Source organism: Equus przewalskii, chromosome 21 (assembly GCF_037783145.1).
Source record: "Equus przewalskii isolate Varuska chromosome 21, EquPr2, whole genome shotgun sequence".
NCBI lineage: Eukaryota > Metazoa > Chordata > Mammalia > Perissodactyla > Equidae > Equus > Equus przewalskii.
In genome coordinates this window covers 10,372,527-10,391,492 of record NC_091851.1, presented here as the reverse complement: position 1 = coordinate 10,391,492, position 18,966 = coordinate 10,372,527, and the positions used below count along the sequence as shown (strand labels likewise).

At 41.6% G+C, this 18,966-nt stretch overlaps 1 protein-coding gene and 1 long non-coding RNA gene across 8 annotated transcripts in view; one reads left to right on the top strand and one right to left on the bottom strand.

Moving 5' to 3' along the window:
• Positions 1 to 8,516: 8,516 nt before the first annotated feature.
• Positions 8,517 to 13,694, top strand: LOC139078146 (uncharacterized). The gene is made up of 2 exons (XR_011530950.1): positions 8,517 to 8,623; positions 13,586 to 13,694. It is a non-coding gene; the product is annotated as an uncharacterized lncRNA (long non-coding RNA).
• Positions 12,264 to 18,966, bottom strand: part of SEL1L2 (SEL1L2 adaptor subunit of SYVN1 ubiquitin ligase) — a 118,203-nt gene continuing 111,500 nt past the window's right edge. For 4 of the 7 annotated variants that reach the window (XR_011530948.1, XM_070588793.1, XM_070588796.1 and 1 more), the window contains 2 exons: positions 12,588 to 12,716; positions 12,264 to 12,452 (listed from right to left, as the gene is read on the bottom strand). Coding sequence is in view for 5 of the 7 variants with exons in the window: in XM_070588793.1 (XP_070444894.1) it covers positions 12,330 to 12,452; positions 12,588 to 12,716 (252 nt within the window). In the remaining 2 variants the exon portion in view is untranslated. The remainder of the gene's footprint in view (positions 12,453 to 12,587; positions 12,717 to 18,966) is intronic. The other 3 variants (XR_011530947.1, XM_070588794.1, XM_070588797.1) reach the window with 1 other exon arrangement.

The window sequence follows — 18,966 nt, the reverse complement described above, 5'->3', positions numbered from 1 at the left end:
GTATATTTTTAATCCAGTCACAGTTGATGGACATTTGTGTTGTTTCCACTTTTTGGCTGTTAAGGATAATGCTGCTGTGAACATTTGTGTACAAGTATTTGTGTAAACATATGTTTTCAGTTCTCTTTGGTATTTACTAAGAAGTGGAATCACTAGCTCATATAGTAACTATGTTTAACTTTTCGAGAAACTGCCAGACTGTTTTCCACACAATGAATTCTGATGTTACTGGGTGAAATGTTCTATGGCTATCCGTTAGGTCTAGTTGGTTTATAGTTTTGTTCAAATCTTCTATTTCCTTATGATCTTCTACCTAGTTATTCTATCTGCTATTGAAAGTGGGATGTTGAACAACTTTTATTGTTGAATTTTCTATTTTTCCCTCCAATTTTGTCATTTTTTGCTTCATGTATTTTGGGATTCTGTTATTAGGTGCATATATGTTTATAATTGTTTTGTCTTCCTGGTATATTGGCCCTTTTTTCATTATAAAATGTCCTTATTTGTCTCTAATAACAATTTTTGTCTTAAAGTTTATATTGTCTGACATTAGCATAGCCACTCTCGCTCTCTTTTGGTTACTATTCTTCCAACCTTTTACTTTAAACCTATTTGTGTCTTTGAATCTAAAGTGTATTTATTGTAGACATATAGTTGCATCACATTTTTAAAAAATCCATTCTGCCAGTACCTTCACAGAGATAATCACTGTTAACATCCATTTTCATGTGTGCTCTTGCAGAATTTGCTAATATGTTACATATCTAAATACATTCTTCTCATTCTTTACAAAATGGTGCCAAACTTTACAAACTATTTTTGAAATTTTTTTTTCCACATCACAACAGAACATATTTCCGTGGCAATAAATATTCATATATGGCATCATTTTAAATCACTTGCCTAGATGCATGACAATTTAGTTAACCAGTCCATAATTTGGGTGGTTTCCAAGTCTTTGTCATTATTAGTAACGCTATGGAAAAAGCATTCTTATAACTAATTTTATGCCTATATTTAGTTATTATTTTGTATAAATGTCAAGAGGTGGAATTGCATAAATTCCCAAACTACCCACGCCAGCTTCAGCATACAAGAGTGTCAGGTTTCCTACACTTTGGTTATTTTTATCACATCATTTTTACATAATGCAAATGTAATGGCGCAGCCTTGACTGAGGGGCAGTGTTTGCCACGATGGTCAGGAGGGTCAGTACTGGGTGGCCTAATAATTTATCCTGCTCCTTTCTTAGTCAAATTAATGAAGTTTCAATTTAATGGCATCCTTTATGGAATAGAGTAGTGAAAAGGCAATTACAGGGAGGAGCCAGAAACAGAGCCAGAAAGTTGTCACTGCTCTTTTGAGAAACTTTTAGAAGATCTTATGTTAATAGCTCTTCCAGGAAACACCTTCCCTGGGCTAATTGTCTACAGTCTCAAGTACAAATAAACCTTTGCTTTTGCGTCTTTCATTTTTTGAGGACAATAGTTCCCTAGCGAGTGCTGAAATTCTCAGCACTGTGTCCATTTCCTCTCAGTCCTGATATACAGTATATCACAAAGATAAGTTGGCCACAGTCTGCTCTTTCTAGAGCTAAGGAATCCATGGTTCCCAAGGAAGAGACATTTAGCAAACCTAGGTGAGTTGCGTGTGAGCATTTGTCCAACCATATCAAACTGGGACTTCCCATCCTAGATTGTAAAAGCAAAAAAACAGACAAAAGCCCACATGTTTTCTTCTGATACTTTTATAGCTTCATTAACTACATTTAAACCTTTGCCTGTCTGGAATTGATTTTCACCTAAGTTATGACGTATTGATTTGGATTTATCTTTTCCCATGGGCTACCCAAATTACATACAATTCTGAATAATCTATCATTTCTACATTGATTTGAATTGCCCCTTTAACTTTATGCATTTGAGTCATTTCTGGGTGTTCTGTTCTGTCTTATTCAATGGCCTAATTATCATAGCTTTATATTTTATTGGCTAGTATAGCTACTTGTCTCCCATTTTCTCTCCTTTTCCAGAATTGTCTTTGCTATTTCATCTGTGTTTACTTTTTCTTATGAACTTTGAAGTAACTTGCCTAGTTTAAAAAGCATTCTGTTGGTATTTTTATGAAGAATGTATTATAATTAAAGATTAATTTAGGGAAAATTAGCATTTCGTATTTTGGCATCTTCCTATTCAAACACAAGATGTTTCCATTTATTCAAATCTTATAGATGACTTTTTAATTATTACATCAGTTTAGATTCTTCTTTTATAATCCCAGTCTTTGTTTTGGCATTAATTAGGATAACTTGTCATCTTAAAGTTTGAGGAAACTTAGCAGAAAGCTAGGAATTCTTATCTGTTTGTTCACTCATTTGTTCATTTAAAAAGTATTTGAGACCAATTATGTGCAGGCTTGGTGCCAGGTGCTGAAGTTACAGTGGTGAACAGATCAAAAAATGGGCCCTCCTTCCACAGTGTACAATCTAGTGGGTCTATGAATAGATATTGATTTTATTCCCAGCTTGGTTACTATTTCTGTGTCTTCTGGTATTTTTAACATGATCTGTTCTTAGACTCTTTCTTCGTTTGGATTCCCCAAAAAGCACACCCTGAGATAAACAATTAAGTGCAAGTAGTTTATTTGGAGAGAGAGTGGGAAGGTAAGGGAGTAGAAAAGTGGAAGGGGGGAAAGCCAACAAAAAATATGTTAACGAGCAGGCACTACAGTGGACAAGTGGGGCTCAACCCTGCTCAACACCATCTGAGAGACTCTACAGCAAACACTCCAAATCAGCCCCCTGAAGGGCAAGGAAACCAGAGGATTCGTGTTCCTCATTGGTTGAGGATTGCTTCTGGCCCGCCCTGTGTGTGGCCAAGAATGCTCCTGCAACCTGAGGGCCTCCTCAGGCAGAGGAATGCAGGAGTTTAAGGTAAGAAGCCACAGATGGGAGGGGACTGCCCATGGGAGATGCAGGTGATCTCAGAACTGGGCTGAGGGGACATGGGTGGGGCACTGATGGTGTCTACTACAGACACTGTCCATCTGGAAAAGGGAGCAATCTTTGGACAGCGTGTTTACACAGAGTGAGGAAGGGGGAGATAATAGGAGATAAAATCAGGGTGGGAAGTCAGTGTAGCTCAGAGAACAATCACAATAGTATTAATTAATCACAAGATTTCACATTCCATTTTGAGTTGTCAATGAATCACATGGCAAGATTGGTGATGCCTTTTGGATTTTTGTATGTTGTTAACGTTTTCCTTATGATACTTTTGAAACATGATAGAAAAAAGGATTTTTCCAAAGAAGCTTATATAAATTTTAACTTTTGTCTAGTTTAATATTTTTCATGGGAAAAATGAAAAATAATAGATATCACATTGAAAGCCATGTTTGATAATAAGGTGATAACATGAGAGGGAGGATAGAATGGAAGAAAGGGCACTTGCTTTGGGGTTGGCTCTAAGTATGAATCCTAAATCTTACCCCTAACTGGCAGTGTGACCTTGGGCAAGTTGCTTATCTGCTCTCTGAGCCAGGATGTCCTTACTGGGAAATGTGACAATACATTTGTCGGATTGTTTTAGTTTGGGTTTTCCCAGAAGCAGAGCCTAAGAAGAGAAGATTCTGGAGCTCAGGAGTTTGGAGGAACTTTAAAGCTTCAGGGATATTGTGCCTCTGGAAATGCATATTCAGCACATGACTGTTTCCTCTCAAGTTAGCTCTAGTGGAATCACTATTTTTAGTTTTATAATTTTTTTCATGTTAATAACAAGTTATTGTTAGAATGGCACATTTATTGTTGCTATGGTTTGGTACATTTTCTTACAAAAAGGATGTGTCTTAGAGGAGGTGAACAGTTTTTCTATATTAATTATATACAAGCAAAATACTCCATGGAAGAAGGAATTTGTTCTGGCAGAGTAAGGAATGTGGGGAAGACAGAAATGGTGGGAACAGACAGAAATGGAGCAGAACTTCATGTGAAATCCAAGGTTCATGTCTCCACCCCTTCCCCACTTCCCTCTTTGTTTTTGGTAATGGTTCTAAATTAAAAAAAATTAAATTCCCTTTCTGATGCCCTGGGTGTATTTTTGTGGCTGCGGTATGGAGTTTTTTCGTACTATTTTTATGAATGCATTGCAAATTTACACTACAGACCTTTAGCCAGGGCACAGACATCGGTTCCTGACTGAAGGAGCCTTTCTCGCTAATCCGCCACAGTTAGGGGGTCCCATTCTATCTCTGAAGTTGTAGCTGTGCACTCTACTGACACCACTGACAGTTTGGTGGTTTTGGTATTGTAAACTTGTCCAACCCTCTCATTTTCCTGAGAAGGAAACTAGTGAAGCTGGAGAGGTGAAGTGACTTGACAGGCCACAGCATTAGTTCCTGGCATATCTAGGGCTGGAACCATTTGCTTCTTCCCAGCCCAGAGCACACGTCTCGGTGATGAAATTGTCAGCAATTTCTAGGTGATAAAACAGTACTCTTTGTGCCTTGATTTGTGCTGAGGCCCAAAGACTGAGAATTAACAAAAAGAGCCTAATTTCTAAACCAAGAGGCTGGAAGTCCTGAGTTGGACTGCCAAAGGGGTGAGGGTGAGGGCCAGGGTGTTTAAGGGTTGAAGTAGGAAGGTGGAGGCAAAATTTTCTTGCAGGGAGTTTTCTGATTGCTGTTGCATTTCCTGTGGGGGAGGGAAAGGGGAAGCTCTCCCTTCAACTTCAACCAAAGGAGAGGGGCTCTAAGGGAGCCTCTTAGAGAACTTGGTCTGTGGCCCCTGGAGTTTGGGGGACATAGTGGACTAGGGTGTGACGCACGCCTAATGGGGAGAGGCTACAACTACCAGCCTGAGGAGAGAGAGGATGAGAGCAGGAGAGTGCAAGAGAAACTAGGCTGCCCTCAGAGCTGGCTGCACTTCCACCAAGAACAGGAGCAAGATATGTGTTTCTCAGGGACCAGATACAGGACACCAGGAAAGGAGCCAGCCTAGAGCTACCTAGAGACAGGGTACTACATTAGTTTCCTAGGACTGCTGTAAAAAATTACCACAAAATTGATGGCTTAAAACAACAGGTATTTATTCCCTCACAGTTCCGGAGGCCAGAAGTCTGAAATCAAGGTGTTGGCTGGACCGCACTCCCTCCGTAGGCTCTGGGGAGAATCCATCCCTTGCCTCTTCCAGCTTTGGGTGACTGCTGGCATTCTTTGGCTTGTGGCCATATCACTCCAATCTCTGCCTCCGTGGTCACGTTGCCTCCTCCTCTTGGATCTGTGTCAAATCTCCCTCTGCCTCTCTCTTATAAGGACCCTTGTGATTGCTCTTTAGGCCCACTTAGATAATTCAAGGCAATCTCCTCATCTCAAGATCCTTAACTGAATCATTTCTGCAAAGTCCTTTTTGGGACTTATAAGGTGACCTTCATATGTTCTGGGGATTAGAACACGGATATCTTTTGGGGCCCATTATTCGGCCTGCCATGGTAGAGAGTCCCACCAGAGAGTCTGTTGGATGGACTGATAGATGACAGGGGCCTTGGGGCTCAGGGTGCCTCATTCACAAAGCGATGGTTATGCTGCTCACTTCTGATTTCAGCTGCAGCTGTGGAGGGCCCTTCCCTGCAACCTCAGACTCCTGCTAACTGTGCCCAACATTAAGCGAAAGCCCAGGTCTTTTTTCAGCCTCAGAGACTTCCCCAAAGCCTCTGAGAAGCAGCCTGGATGGGGCAAGGGGGTAGTTAATGCACAATGGGGTGATCCTCAAATAATGGAGAAGGGAGCTAGTGGGCAAGTGCCCCAGTCTCTCGTCTTTCAGAAAGACAATTCTGGGAAGTATTCTGTAAACTTTTCAGATCTTGGTAGCATAGAACCCCCTTTGCCTATAGCAGTGACCTTGACAATGCACCTTTTTTATGGCTTTTCATCCTTCCCACTCCCTCACTTCAGAGTCCTGGGATCACCTCCCAAATAAACTACCTATACCCAAATCCTTATCTCAGGCTCTGCTTTCAGGAGACCCCAAACAAAGACAGAAGGTTCCCAGCAAGGGAATCCCCAAGAAAGCCACAAAAGTGCTCCATGGGAGGCAACATAGTAAGTTTTCATGCTCAGAGGGCATCTTTGCAGGATTACTTCTGTGCTGGTTTAGTAAAATCTTTCCCATTCCTTAAGCCACACCTCTTGCCACCCCCCACCATTCAACCATGGAGGATCTAAAGGCGGGTAGAGTGGTGGGAGGGGAGGAAACAGTAGAAGGTGATCATTTCCCACACTCCTTTCCCCCCTCACTCAGGGGACTCAGGCTGAAGTGGGTGGGCCACAGCCTACTTCCTGCATTCAATTCTTTCAACATACTGCTTCAATCCACTTACTCTGCTAGCATCTGCATTTCTTTTAGAGACAAAGCTGTTCATCAGCTAGAATCACAACACTATGATTCTACTTTTAAATATCCTCTGCTAATGGTTATGCTATTCTGATGAAGTAATCAGGTCATTGCACGGTGTGTCTATAAAATGGAAGACGGATCCCATCTCACAGTGTCTGGGAGGATGAAGTGAGCTAACTCCAGGAGAATGCCTGGCCCACGGTGGGTGCCCAGTGATGGGCTCTTCTCTCCTCTCCACTACAGATTGCAAGGCTCCTGAGGGCAGGGGCCACGTAGGTCTCCTTTTTGTATCTCAGTTTCTCGGCAGAGTGCTTGGGACATTCTAAATAAGCAGTACCTTGTAGAATGGAAGGGTGGGAGTGTCCAGAAAGCAGCTCCTAATCACCGCAGCAGGTGCTGTTGGTGCTCTGCCTCCCTCCCTGCAGTCCTTACCATTGTTGCCAGACAAGGCTGCTAACTGCCAGCACCTGCACCTGTTTGCCCCTGGCTTTCTTTGCAGGCTCCACCTGCCTCCGTGGAGGGTTGGAAGTGCAGAGTAAATGCCCCCCTTAAAGCACCCCTCAAACAGTGACTGCTGGGACTTGTGAGTAAACACCCAGCTCCCTAGTCCCTTGGGTTGGGTAACTGTGAGATGCATGCTCTCCACAGGCTGCCTAGCTCCCCAGTGGCATTGAGCTCTGGAGGCTTGATAACCACCGTGCACTGGCTTCCTTCCCTGCTCTGTCTCGCTTCCTCACTCCCTACCTATGTTTCCTGAGATCCCTACCAAATAAACTACTTACACTCAAATTCTTGTCTCTGGGCTGGCCCAGTGATGTAGTGGTTAAGTTCATGTGCTCTGCTTTGGTGGCCCGAGACTCATGGACTCGAATCCTGGGCACGGACCGACACACTGCTTATCAAGCCATGCAGTGGCAGCATGCCACATACAAAATAGAGGAAGACTGGCAGAGATGTTAGCTCAATGACAATCTTCCTCCAGGAAAAAGAGGAAGACCGGCAACAGATGTTAGCTCAGGGCCAGTCTTCCTCACCAAAAAACAAAACAAAAAAATACCCGCCAAAAAAATTTCTTTTCTCATGGGCCGCTTCTGTGGGAACCTAAACTGAGACAATCACATCACTGAGATTTGAAATGTATGTGGAGCTTTGTGAAGCTGGGCCTTTTCTTTCCCATAGCCTCAATCCCCTTTCTGCTTGGTTTCAGATCTTTGTGTAATTTATTGTGTAAATTACTTGGCCTAACTTAAATCCATCCTGGGGCCTGTCTGCTTGCCACGTCAGAGCTGCCTCTGCACTGGCTGGGGTAGCCATCTAATTCAGTCAGCTGGTTTGCTGAGGCCAGGCCTGACAGTGGCCCCACAGCTGCTGCAGAAACACGAGTCTTCCTGTTTTCTTAACATGAAGATGACCTCAGATTGCAGGAGCCATTGTCCTAGTCCGAATCGCCTGTTATTGTGAAGGTGGGGACAGAATATTGTTACAGCCAATCCCTGCTTTCCCTTATCTTTCTCTTTGGTCCCATTAGAAGTAAATCTCTTTGGAGACTTTCAGTGCGTTTGCTCTGGGACAATGTATTCTGTCTGCTAAATGATGTGGGAAACATTACAAAGTGTGGGGAGAACCTGGAAGAACTTGGAGGAATTTTCAGGTAAAGCTCATTGAGGTTGCTGAACATGGAACAAAGTAAAGATAGTATTCATGGCCAAATACTTTGTGAAGATGTATGTGAAAATGGGACTTCTGGGTTTTGTAATCATATATTTTAAAATAGGGTAAAATACAATGTAAAATTAAATTAAAAACCGTTCATTTTCTAGACCAAAAGTCTCCAATAAGTAACTCTTAGAGCCTGACCTGACTAGTAGGATGGTTTGGAAGGGTTCTCCCCACACTTCATTACCAGAGCCTGGCACTTCCCAAAGCTAAAGTAATAGGAGGGTGACTTTGATATTAGAGCTGGGAAGGAGCAGATGAGCTTTTTGCATTATAAGGTTTAGGAGATACATTAGCAGAAGAATGACAATCATAGTGCAAAAGAGATGTCTGACTTTTTAATACATTCCAATCTAGAGGTCAGTCCACAGTGAAGGCTGCTTTCCCCAGTCCTGATCCAAGGATATGATTTTTTTTTTGTTTCCTCCCATCTAGCAGCAGAACTGTAGGACAGAGGATGCTGACACAACCCATGCTGAAGGCCATGTCTCAACAGGAGGACCTTAGTTCCAGAGGGTGAGGCAGAGGCGATGGGCTTACAGGGACTTGGGCCTGGGAAGGGAAAATGAACGAGGATGGGCAGGAGCATAGAGGCCTGGGGTACGTGTCTCTTGCCTGATGAGTGCAAAGGTGTGAGTCCTGAGACACAGGGTGGAGCCTGCAGCTACGGTGTGCCAGGGGATAGTCCCGATCATCCTGGGACTCTGCACCTCCTAGCGCATGTCACTTGAGCTCAGAGCAGAGAAAGAAGTGAGCATTCTTCAACTGTGTGTGTGTGCATGTGTGTGCTTGGCTGAGGAAGAGAGAAGAATATCTTTTCCTCCCTCCAGCTACCATCAGAGGCCTCTGGATTTCCTCATTCTGAAAGATGGGAAAATAGAGAGCCAGGACAAAGAGAGCTAGTCTGTCCAGCCCTTGTTTTCCAAAGTAAGCAGCTCAGTGTCTGGGCTGCATTTTTCTCCTGCCAATTTCTGTACTGGAAATTATTTAGTCCTTGGTAGATTTTTAAACAGTGTATTTCTAGTTATGGCTTCAAATTTTTTGCTACTCCTCCCATGAGAGGTGGAGTCTATGCTTGACCAATAGAAGGTGGCAGAAGTAATATTCTAGAACCTTTGAGGCTGAGTCTTGGGAAACCTATGGCTTCTGTCTGCATCTCTGTGAACACTCTTTCTGGGAGTCCTGAGCTGCTGTGTAAAAAAGTCCCACTGCTCTGTCCGTCGTGCTGAAGTCACATGTGACTTGTAGGCATTCTGGTCAATACTCACAGCTGGGCCCAGCCTTTCAGTCATCCCTGCCAAGGTGCCAGGGATGTGAATAACACTGTCTTGGACTCTCCAGAACAGCGGGTCCACCTGAACACCAACGAGTGCCCTCTGTGGATGCCACGTGAAACAGAAGAATCACACAACCACACCCTGCCCGAATTCCTGAGATATAACAAAATGATTGTTGTTTTAAGCCGCTAAGATTTGGAGCAGTTTGTTAAAGCAGCAAGAGATAACTGGAGCAGCAATATAAAGGAAAGAATGTATTTTGGAGTCAGATCTGGACTCAAATTCTAGCTTTATTATTTATTATTATGGGATCACATTATCATATGGTCTTTTCTTAACAAGTTACCAGCTTGTCCTAGTCTCAGTTTCCTCCTGTGTGAAATAGAGGGAGTTATGTCTACCTCCCGGCCTCATTGTGAAGAGGGAATTAGAAAAAAAAGTCTGGCACGTGGCAGATGTTCCATAGCGTTCCTTTCTCCCCTTCTCAGCCTCACCACACCCTCTTCTCTACAGCTTTCTGGGATTCCCATACCGGCTATACCTGTTAAAACCCACCTTTTAAGACTTTGGGGAAAAGCACAAAATTCCGAAAGCATATTCCTCATAAAATGACTGTGGACAACTGCTCTAGAAAAAAAATTATTTACTTGATTTGACTTTCAAAAAATGTACTGACTTGAATAGCAGCTCCACTTTAATAAAGAATCTGGGAAGGAAATACAGAGGAAAAGGGAGTTACAAAGAGAATTAGATTTTTAAAAAAGCTCTCTTATAGTCCACAGGCTATCCATTTTTATTTAAAGGTATCAGAAGCAGGAAAAATAATAGGGGCCCTCTGTGCCCGTGGAGAGGGTGGGACTGTCATATCCAGAAAGTAGAAGTGGCCTGCAGGCGGAAGGCCTTTCTCCCTTGGTCAGCCATCCCAAAGCTGCCCAGGTGCTGCAGGTGCCTATCCATGCACCGTGGCTCTGGGAACTGCTACAGAGGAGGCTCCGGAGAAGAGGCCCAGACACGGACATTTGAATGATTCATGCAATCCAAACTGCTTGTGCTTTCAAAGCCTTTGCTCACGTTTACTTGGAACAATTAGCTGAAACAGGAAATTTATGAGCAATTGCTCCCCTTGCTCCCATATTTCAGGCAATGTTCTAGTCTAGACACCAAGCCACAAAAAGTCGCCCTTTCTTCACTGTCTGCAGCTATTTTCACAAGCTTTACCTCTAAGGAGCTCATCTTCCATTCAGACCTGGGGCCGGGACTCACCTGCTTTGCCTTCCACACTCCCCTTTGCTCTTATCCCTGTCTCAGACACCTGTGAGAGATAATCGCACATCCAGCCTGTCCATTAGGCTCTGACCTGAGGTTTGGACGCCTGCTCCTTCCTTGTACATTTGTGTAAATTAGGCTGGATCCTTTGGAACTGGAGCTATCTAGTAACTCAGGAACCATGTCCAGGAAATTCTAAACACTTGGACCTCGGACAGGCCTGGATCAGTTCATGGCCAAATAAGTGACTGTGGCTACTATGTGTACGTACAGTGTCTATAAAGCACTTTTGAAGTTACACTTATTTAAACCTCACACTTCTCCTGTGAGGTAGGAATTAATCTCATTTTATGGAGGGAAAACTGAGGTTTGGAGAAATTATGCCCAAAGTCATAAAGCTACTAAGGGACAGGGCTGGACCTCAAATTCAGATTGTTTGGTTCCAAATCCAGTGCTCCCCACCATTTCATTCTGCTTTCTGATTATGATCAATCCTATTAATTAACTCTTTTTCTGGACCTGGGTTGGATTTTCAGATAGGCAAGCATGATCTCTTCCTACGAAAACACCCAGCATTTTGGCTGGAGAACTGACTGTAGGGCACTACAACCACCCCGATTATTATCAACACAGCTGTCCCCATATTCCAAACAATTTGCCGTGAGTTTTTAAGAGGTAATAAGAGTTACCATTTATGGAGTTCATTCCAGATGCTAGGTCCTGTGCTAGTCCCTTTACATACATTATCCCATTTAATCCTCACACTGTCTCTCTCAAATAGGTATTATTCTTCCCATGGTGCAGATCAGGAAACTGAGGTTCAGAGAGATCAAATAGCTAGAGCTGTGAAGCTGGAATTCAAGCTGGGTCTTGACATAGGTCGTGGGCCTCCTGCACGCTCCATACCTACCCCTGCCCCCCAGCCCTGAGTCCCTGCTTTGCCTATCAAGGGAGACAGAACTGGGCCCTTTAGCTTCTGTCCCAGAAGGCTGGTACCATCTCCTTCTATGGGTACCTCAAAGGGGATTTCCTAGGTAGAACAGGGTTCCAGTAAGGGATGGAGGAGAGGAGTACAGTGCTGGTCAGACCCCAAATGGCGTTGTTCACTATACAACTACTAAAGGAGCTTTGATAAAATGCACCTCAGTGAGGAGTCCAAGTCAGTCCCTCTGGCACAGCATGCCATAAGGAGCTTCTTCTGCTCATTAGCACTACAGTGTGGTTTATAGGAGCATTCCCACAAGATGAAGTCCATTCGTAATCTGGGTCTTTCTCCAATGCCAAGAGATCTGTGTTCTTGCCCTCCCCAAACTCCCTTTTCCTACCTCAGTGTGTCTGTAGGAACCCAGAAACCCATTTATCCTCTGGAAAGGGGGGAAGTTGTTATAACAATATGAAAATGGGTGGTCTTTATCTCTATGTCAATACCAGCTCACCAAGATGGCAGGTTTGTAAGGAAGTCTTAAGTGACGAGTCTCCAGCATCCCACCCCCTACCCTAGTGGTCACTTCAACCAAGCAGGAAGCCTGAAATTGTTTCTCAGAGGATAGATCCCAAGCTTTGTCCATTTTTCATCACAGGCCTGTGTGGGAAATCTTCAGTAGACTCTTGAGTTTGACAAGGAAGTTCTTTATTTAGTGAGGATACCTCAGAGTGAACTGGTTTTCCTTATCCAGATCCTACCGGTAGCGATTTCTAAGCAAGAAGATCAGCATAGCAACAATTAGGCCAATCACAAATAAATCCCAGTACGGTCCAAGGGTGTTGTCCAATTTCTTCCATTTCCGTCTCATTGTAAACTGCTGACAAGAGACATTCTGTCAAAAAAAATCTAAGCATCCCACTCCATTCAGGACCATCATCTCCCTCCATCCCACCACCCAAGAGTAGCTCATTGTAGTTTTCAGAGATTTGGGACTTATTTGAGACAAACTTACATTAAAAAACAGGATATCTTGGAGCAAATGCACAGTTTCCAGTCTCATGAGGGCAAAGAACACGGGTATGCGAGCATCTGGACTTGTTTGAGCAGCCATATCATATAATCTCCTGGCCAAGTGAATGTCCTAGAAATAGAACAGCCCATATTCATTACGTACAGATTCTTTAGGGGTAAGTAAACAAAAGCTATTGTTTGAAATCTCATAATTTATCTTTGATTGGCAGAAATGGCCTCCCAAAGATGTTCATGCCCTAATCCTTGGAACCTGTGAATTATGTTATGTTACATGGCAAAGGGGACTTTGTAAATGTAATTAAGGTTACAGACCTTCAAAAAGAGAGATTATCCTGCATTATATGGGTGGACTCAATATAATCCCAGGAGCCCTTAACCACTGAGTTTTCTCAGAGCTGAGGGCAGAAGAGAAAGTCAGAGATGTGGCAGAAGTCAGAGATTCTAAGCATGGGAAGGACTCAACTCGCCACTGCTGGAGAGGCCATTTGGAAAGAATGAGAAGGAATGCTGACAGCCAGCAAGGAAATTGGGCCCTTTGTACTAAGGGCAAGAAACTGAATTTGGCCGACAACCTGAATGAGCTTGGAAGCGAATTCTTCTCCAGAGCCCCCAGTAAGGAACACAGCCTTGGTTTCAGCCTGTGAGACGCACACAGAGGACTCAGTCAAGCTCATCCAGATTTCTGACCTACAGAAACTGTGAGATAGTAAATGTGTGTTGTTTTAAGCCACTAAATTTGTGGTAATTTGTTGCTTCAGCCATAGAAAACTAACAAAATCTCCAAAAAGCTTTCTTGGATACTGTTAGACAAGATCTTAGGTAGAACTCCAATTAAAGGGCAGGAGAAAACTAGACACTAAGAGTACAGCTCCCAAAGCAATATAAGACAGATACTAATGAGCATTTAAAATTCCTTGTTTCCTTCACAGTCCTTATCATACTTGAAGTCATGAATTTGTTTATCCATTTGTTTTCAAGGACCTAGACTACCTGTTCTCCCCTGACTTCCCAATGTTAATGAAAACCCAGTACATGGTAAGTCTTTGATAATCCTTGTAGAATGGATGAATAAACTATTTTGTTCTCAGGCTGGAATTTGATTCCTCAAATGACATACTATATTTTTTGGGCCTTTTTTTCCCCATTAAATTATGCCATGACACATAAATATTTTTTCTTTCATTTTCACCTACTTCTAGGGTTTGTTTTTTTTTTTTTTTGGTTTGGTTTATTTTTGCTTTGTTTTCCCAAACAGAGTAATGAAAAGGCTGAGTAGAGCTGCTTTTAAAAGTTGAAGTGCCCTGGGCCAGTCTCAGATTGTACTTTGCTTGGGCACCTGTGGGTTAGTTTCAGAAGAAGAGGAAGAAGACAGATTTTTCACAAATTGTGATCATCCCATATCTCTTTGTCTTTCTTCTCCATCTCCCAGACCTCCATTACACAGAGTTCAATAGTTATGAATCCTTGAGGCTTCTGCTAAATCCATTTGTTGGGTAGTATCCTCTCTCAGCCATGTTCTGCTTGTCATTTCTTAAATTTTCCCAAGGCTTTGTGGTCTGGTAAGTTGATTTGTTGGAGAAAGAAGAATGTTCTTGCTTAAAATACTTAAAATTCAGGAGATTGTTCTGAACAAATTTTCTTGGCAATGGAGAAAATAGATGCTGTAAAAATTCTAATTTGTTTCTCTAATTCCAACAAATTCATTGGTGTTCATCTGAAAGCACCCTGCAGATTATAACGACTGTGTCACCCCTTCATAGGAAAGGCATATTGACTTGAATAGGATATTCAGTGATAGGCAGCCTTTGTCAATATCTCAGGCATTCATTCTTATTTGAGGCTGGTGATAGTTATTAATTTATTTCTTGAGGCACAACATCACTATTCAGTCATTTGGTTTATAATAAAAAATAGCAACAAGTATCATTAAAATGGGCTGACATGAGCTCACTCCTTGCCCAGGTGGCCTCACAATTCATGGTGGGGGTAGGTTGGGATAGGAGAGTCTTTCTTTCAAATTCCCAGAGAAAGGAATTCCTGAACGCTTCTGGCTAATTAGCGCAACACATAGAAAAGAAAGTTTATTACTAAACTCTAGAAAAGACTCCTGGTTTTTTTGATCCTGTTTAGTAAAAAAACCAAATAGTTCAAAGAGTTTCTTCTCAATAAATGGTGTTTTGATGATGGCCAGTGTTCATTAAATAAGTCCATTGCACAACTAGTCCACTTCCATTTAACTTTTCTGTGTGCATTTGAGTTTATTTTGCTTTAAATGCAGTGATTTAGGAGATTAGGTAAACTGATCTGCAGACTCTTCTTAAATAGTATCTTTCTCACTAAAATGTCAGGTGTGCCAAAATCCTGCCCAATGTTCACATGTTCAAAATAGCTTCTTATAATACAAAGATACAGAATTCTCCAGCAATAAAGTATCTGGTTTATGAAAATTGTTCAATTACATGATGCAGGAGTTTTCCAGCCCCAAAATCTTTGGGTGTCATGAAAAATTTCTTATAATGGGATAGAGGTAGTTTTTAAAAATAATTTACTCTTGTTTTCTTCTTATTAATATACTCTATGTTGATTAGAGAAAACTTTGAAAATATAGAGCTGAACACATAAGAAAAAAAAATACCCACAATCTCACTGTACAGAGCTAACTACTGAGAATATTTCATATACACCCTTCCAGCATTCCAGCATTTTTATATATATTCATATATACATACTTTTAATTTAGGAATTTTTCATTCTACATGATATTTTGTCTTCTGCTTTCTTAACCTAACAATGTTTTTCAAACAATATACCATGTCCTAAGATATTCCTTTGGTCTGCAATGTTTTTATTTTTAATGATTTCATAGTCATTATTTTTAATGATTTTATAATAATAAGCTAATGCTTATTAAATATTTACTGTGTGCCAGTCACCACTTTCATTTATTTAAACCTTATGACAGTTCTATATGGCAGATAATATTATTGACTCCATTTTAAAGATGAAGAAACCAAGACACAGAGAGGGTAAGTTACTTACCCAAAATAATATGCCTTCTTTTTTGGAGCGTTTTGGTTGTTTGTCGTGCTTTTTTTTCTGTAATAAATAAATCTATACACACAAAACATTTTTTGTGTGTTCCTGATTATTTCATTGTTATAAACAATTATTTCAATAAAGGTTATGACCATTTCTAAGAGGTGTGTATTCTGTCCTGTCACATTTCTGAGAGGGCCATTTTAAATATCTAACTTTAACCTATCCTTTCCAAAAAATGATTCTATTCTGGTGTTTAAAGCTTCACTTCTAAGACTCCATAGGTGGTCAGATGAAACAAATGAGAAATAAAAATCCTTTGTGCCATAATTACTTTTATTTTTGGCAAGTCTATTTATAATTTATTCAGTGGCTCTGGTTTTGTTTTTCCTGCAGGATCCAAAAAATGTGCTATCTAATAGGTCTAACTATATATATATATTTGAAACTCATCTTTAAGCATAATTTCCCCTCACCTTTTGTCTTGATTTAGGATAGATTTCCTAGTCATTATCTTAAAACATACATGCTTTCTTCCATTTAAAAAGATTGTCACGTGTTTCTTATACTCCATGTTACAAAAACATTTTATAACAAGATCCACTAGTACTGATTCCTCCACCCAAATTAATTGTTCCCTCTTCAGCATATTTTAGTACTTTATTTGTGTTTGCATGCATGCGTGCCATTTGGACTTTCACTATAGCTACAGACTTGTCTTTTCCATAGTAGACTGTGAGCTATTTGAAGGCTGTCTTGTTCTTCTTGTATCTCCAGAACCAAGCCCGGTGCTTCCTGACACAAAACAAGCACTTGATAAATATTCGAGTGAATAAATGAATGAATAAAAAGCAAGGCACAGCACCACAATAGTTTAGAGGCAGGTATCTTTAAATCTGGAGGTTCATTGAAGGGTTCATTGAAGGGTAGAGGAGATGATATTAGAGTTATTCTTTGAAAAATGGATTGGTCTTCAGGGCAAAAATGTGGGAGAAGATCATTCCAGCAAATGGGATGATATGACCAAAAGTCAGGAGGGTTCAGTTCAAGGCCTTTGAGGAGTAAGGAAAAGTAGCCTAGAAGATACAGAGGGAAATAGTGGCATATCTAGCCATTATTATCAAGGTAGGTTAAGTTAAGAGGGTTTTAAATGCCAGAGTGGGAAGTCTGGACTTCATTAGGCAGTAGAAAATCAGTAAGATTTTTTTTTTATTTGTGTGTTTGGTTGTTTGTAATTTGTGTGTATGTGTGTGTGTTTGGGGGAGTAAGGTAGAGGAGTAACAGTACCAGAGTTGAACTTCACCGTGAATAAGCTGGTAGTGCTTTGTTAGATGGATTATGTATTACAAGGTAATGCTAACATCTGTAACAATTAAACTCCCAAATTTCAGTGGCTAAGCACATTCAACATTCCGATGTGGGTGTTCCCGGTTGGTGGTGAATGTTCTTCACGTGGTAAGTGAGAGACTCAAGCTCTTTCTACTATGAGGTTCTGCCATACCCTAAAGCCTCTGTGTTTTCTGCATTCAGCCAGTGGAAGGGGAAAGAGACTAGGGAGAAGCTCCATCTACTTCTTAACTGCCTTAGCCCAGAAATGACACCCTTCACTTGTACTTCCTTTCCTTTGGTGAGAACTAGTCACATGGATGGAAAGGGAACTGAGAAATGTAATCTCTGACTAGGAGACACATCCCAGCAACAAGTCCTTCCTGTGGATTGGGGATTACAAATCTTTGGTGGACAGAGCTATCTCTGCCTCAGATTTAAAGGAAGAACACTAGAATGAGAGACCTCTGAGAATTCTTTATGATAAGCCTATGTGAGTAGAAATTCAGGCCTGTACCAGGGTACAGACAGAAGGAATAGGCAGGAGGGGATGAGGAACAGGTTTCCTTCATGGTTAAGTGCCTGAAGTACTTCTGAATCAAGTAGAAATTGACAAAGAGTTTCATAACAACTTGTGAGCTGAGTGCTTATATTTCTAAACTAGTTCAGGTCCTCTCCCAATTTCTCCCAGGTATTATTTTGTGTTTCCAGAGCTACGCTGCAGTCAGTCCTGAACCACAGTTTAAGTCAATAAACCCATTGAGCTTAATTGGAAGTCAGGCACTGGGGAATGAGATGCTTCTCAGTGAAGCTTTTAGAATAACTCACCTACATCACCCTAATCCAAATGTTCTCTCCTTAGGACAGATGAGAATGAAACTGAGAAGGAAGAAGTTAAAAAATCTTCCCTAGAGGGGCTGGCCCTGTGGCCGAGTGGTTGAGTTCGCGCGCTCCGCTGCAGGTGGCCCAGTGTTTCGTCAGTTCGAATCCTGGGCGCGGACATGGCACTGCTCGTCAAACCACGCTGAGGCAGCGTCCCACATACCACAACTAGAAGGACCCACAACGAAGAATATACAACTATGTACTGAGGGGCTTTGGGGAGAAAAAGGAAAAAAATAAAATCTTAAAAAAAAAAAAATCTTCCCTAGAGCAAAAAACTTTGAGATAAGCTTTGCTAACTGCAGCTGTGCGTACTCAACATAATCAACTGTTGTTCAAAACTAACCAGGTCTTTCCGTCCCTCCTTGGTATATGAGTGAGCTGTCTTTCCCAGGAAGTCAAGGTCCAGACATCAAGATTCAGCCTTACAAGGCCAAACGCAGGCTGAAGATGAAAACTAACCAGAAAAGTCCGGAGAGTCAAGGGAAAAGAAATTTGGTGTTCAAGGCCAAACGCAGGCTGGTGGGAAGGCGCCAACTAGCAAGGCCACATGCTCTCCCTCCCCTACCTAAAACCACAGACAAAAAGCTTTACCTTTTTCCCTCTGTGGAGGTGGATCTGAGTTTTAACTCCCATCTCCTGTCTGGCTGCCTTTCAATAACAAACCCCCTTTCCTTGCCACAAGCCTGGCAACCAGTTTTCTTTTGGCCCCTCTTGTGTGGTGGGTAAATGAACCTGTGTTTATATTCAGTAACAAGAACAAGAGTGACCCAGATTTTTACACTGATTCACCAAGAGTTGATTTATACCTTACTTCCTTCTCCCAGAGCGCTTAAATACGGAGTTTACAAAACCTGATTCCACACCACACCTTTTTTGATTCTCAGAAAATCCTAATAATGTTATACTCATCTTTCCCACTGATTTGCATGAGGATTAACTCATAAAGAGGATCATGAAGTGCCTTGCTGAAGAAATGCTTACTTAGTTGATGACTTCGGTGCTGTGAAAGCCTATTCTCCTAAATGCTTTGCTTTTATTAACCATCACTGGAACAAGCCTTGGACTTTTAATTATCAGCCTATTCATTTTAAGAATTAGAAAAGGTGGTATCT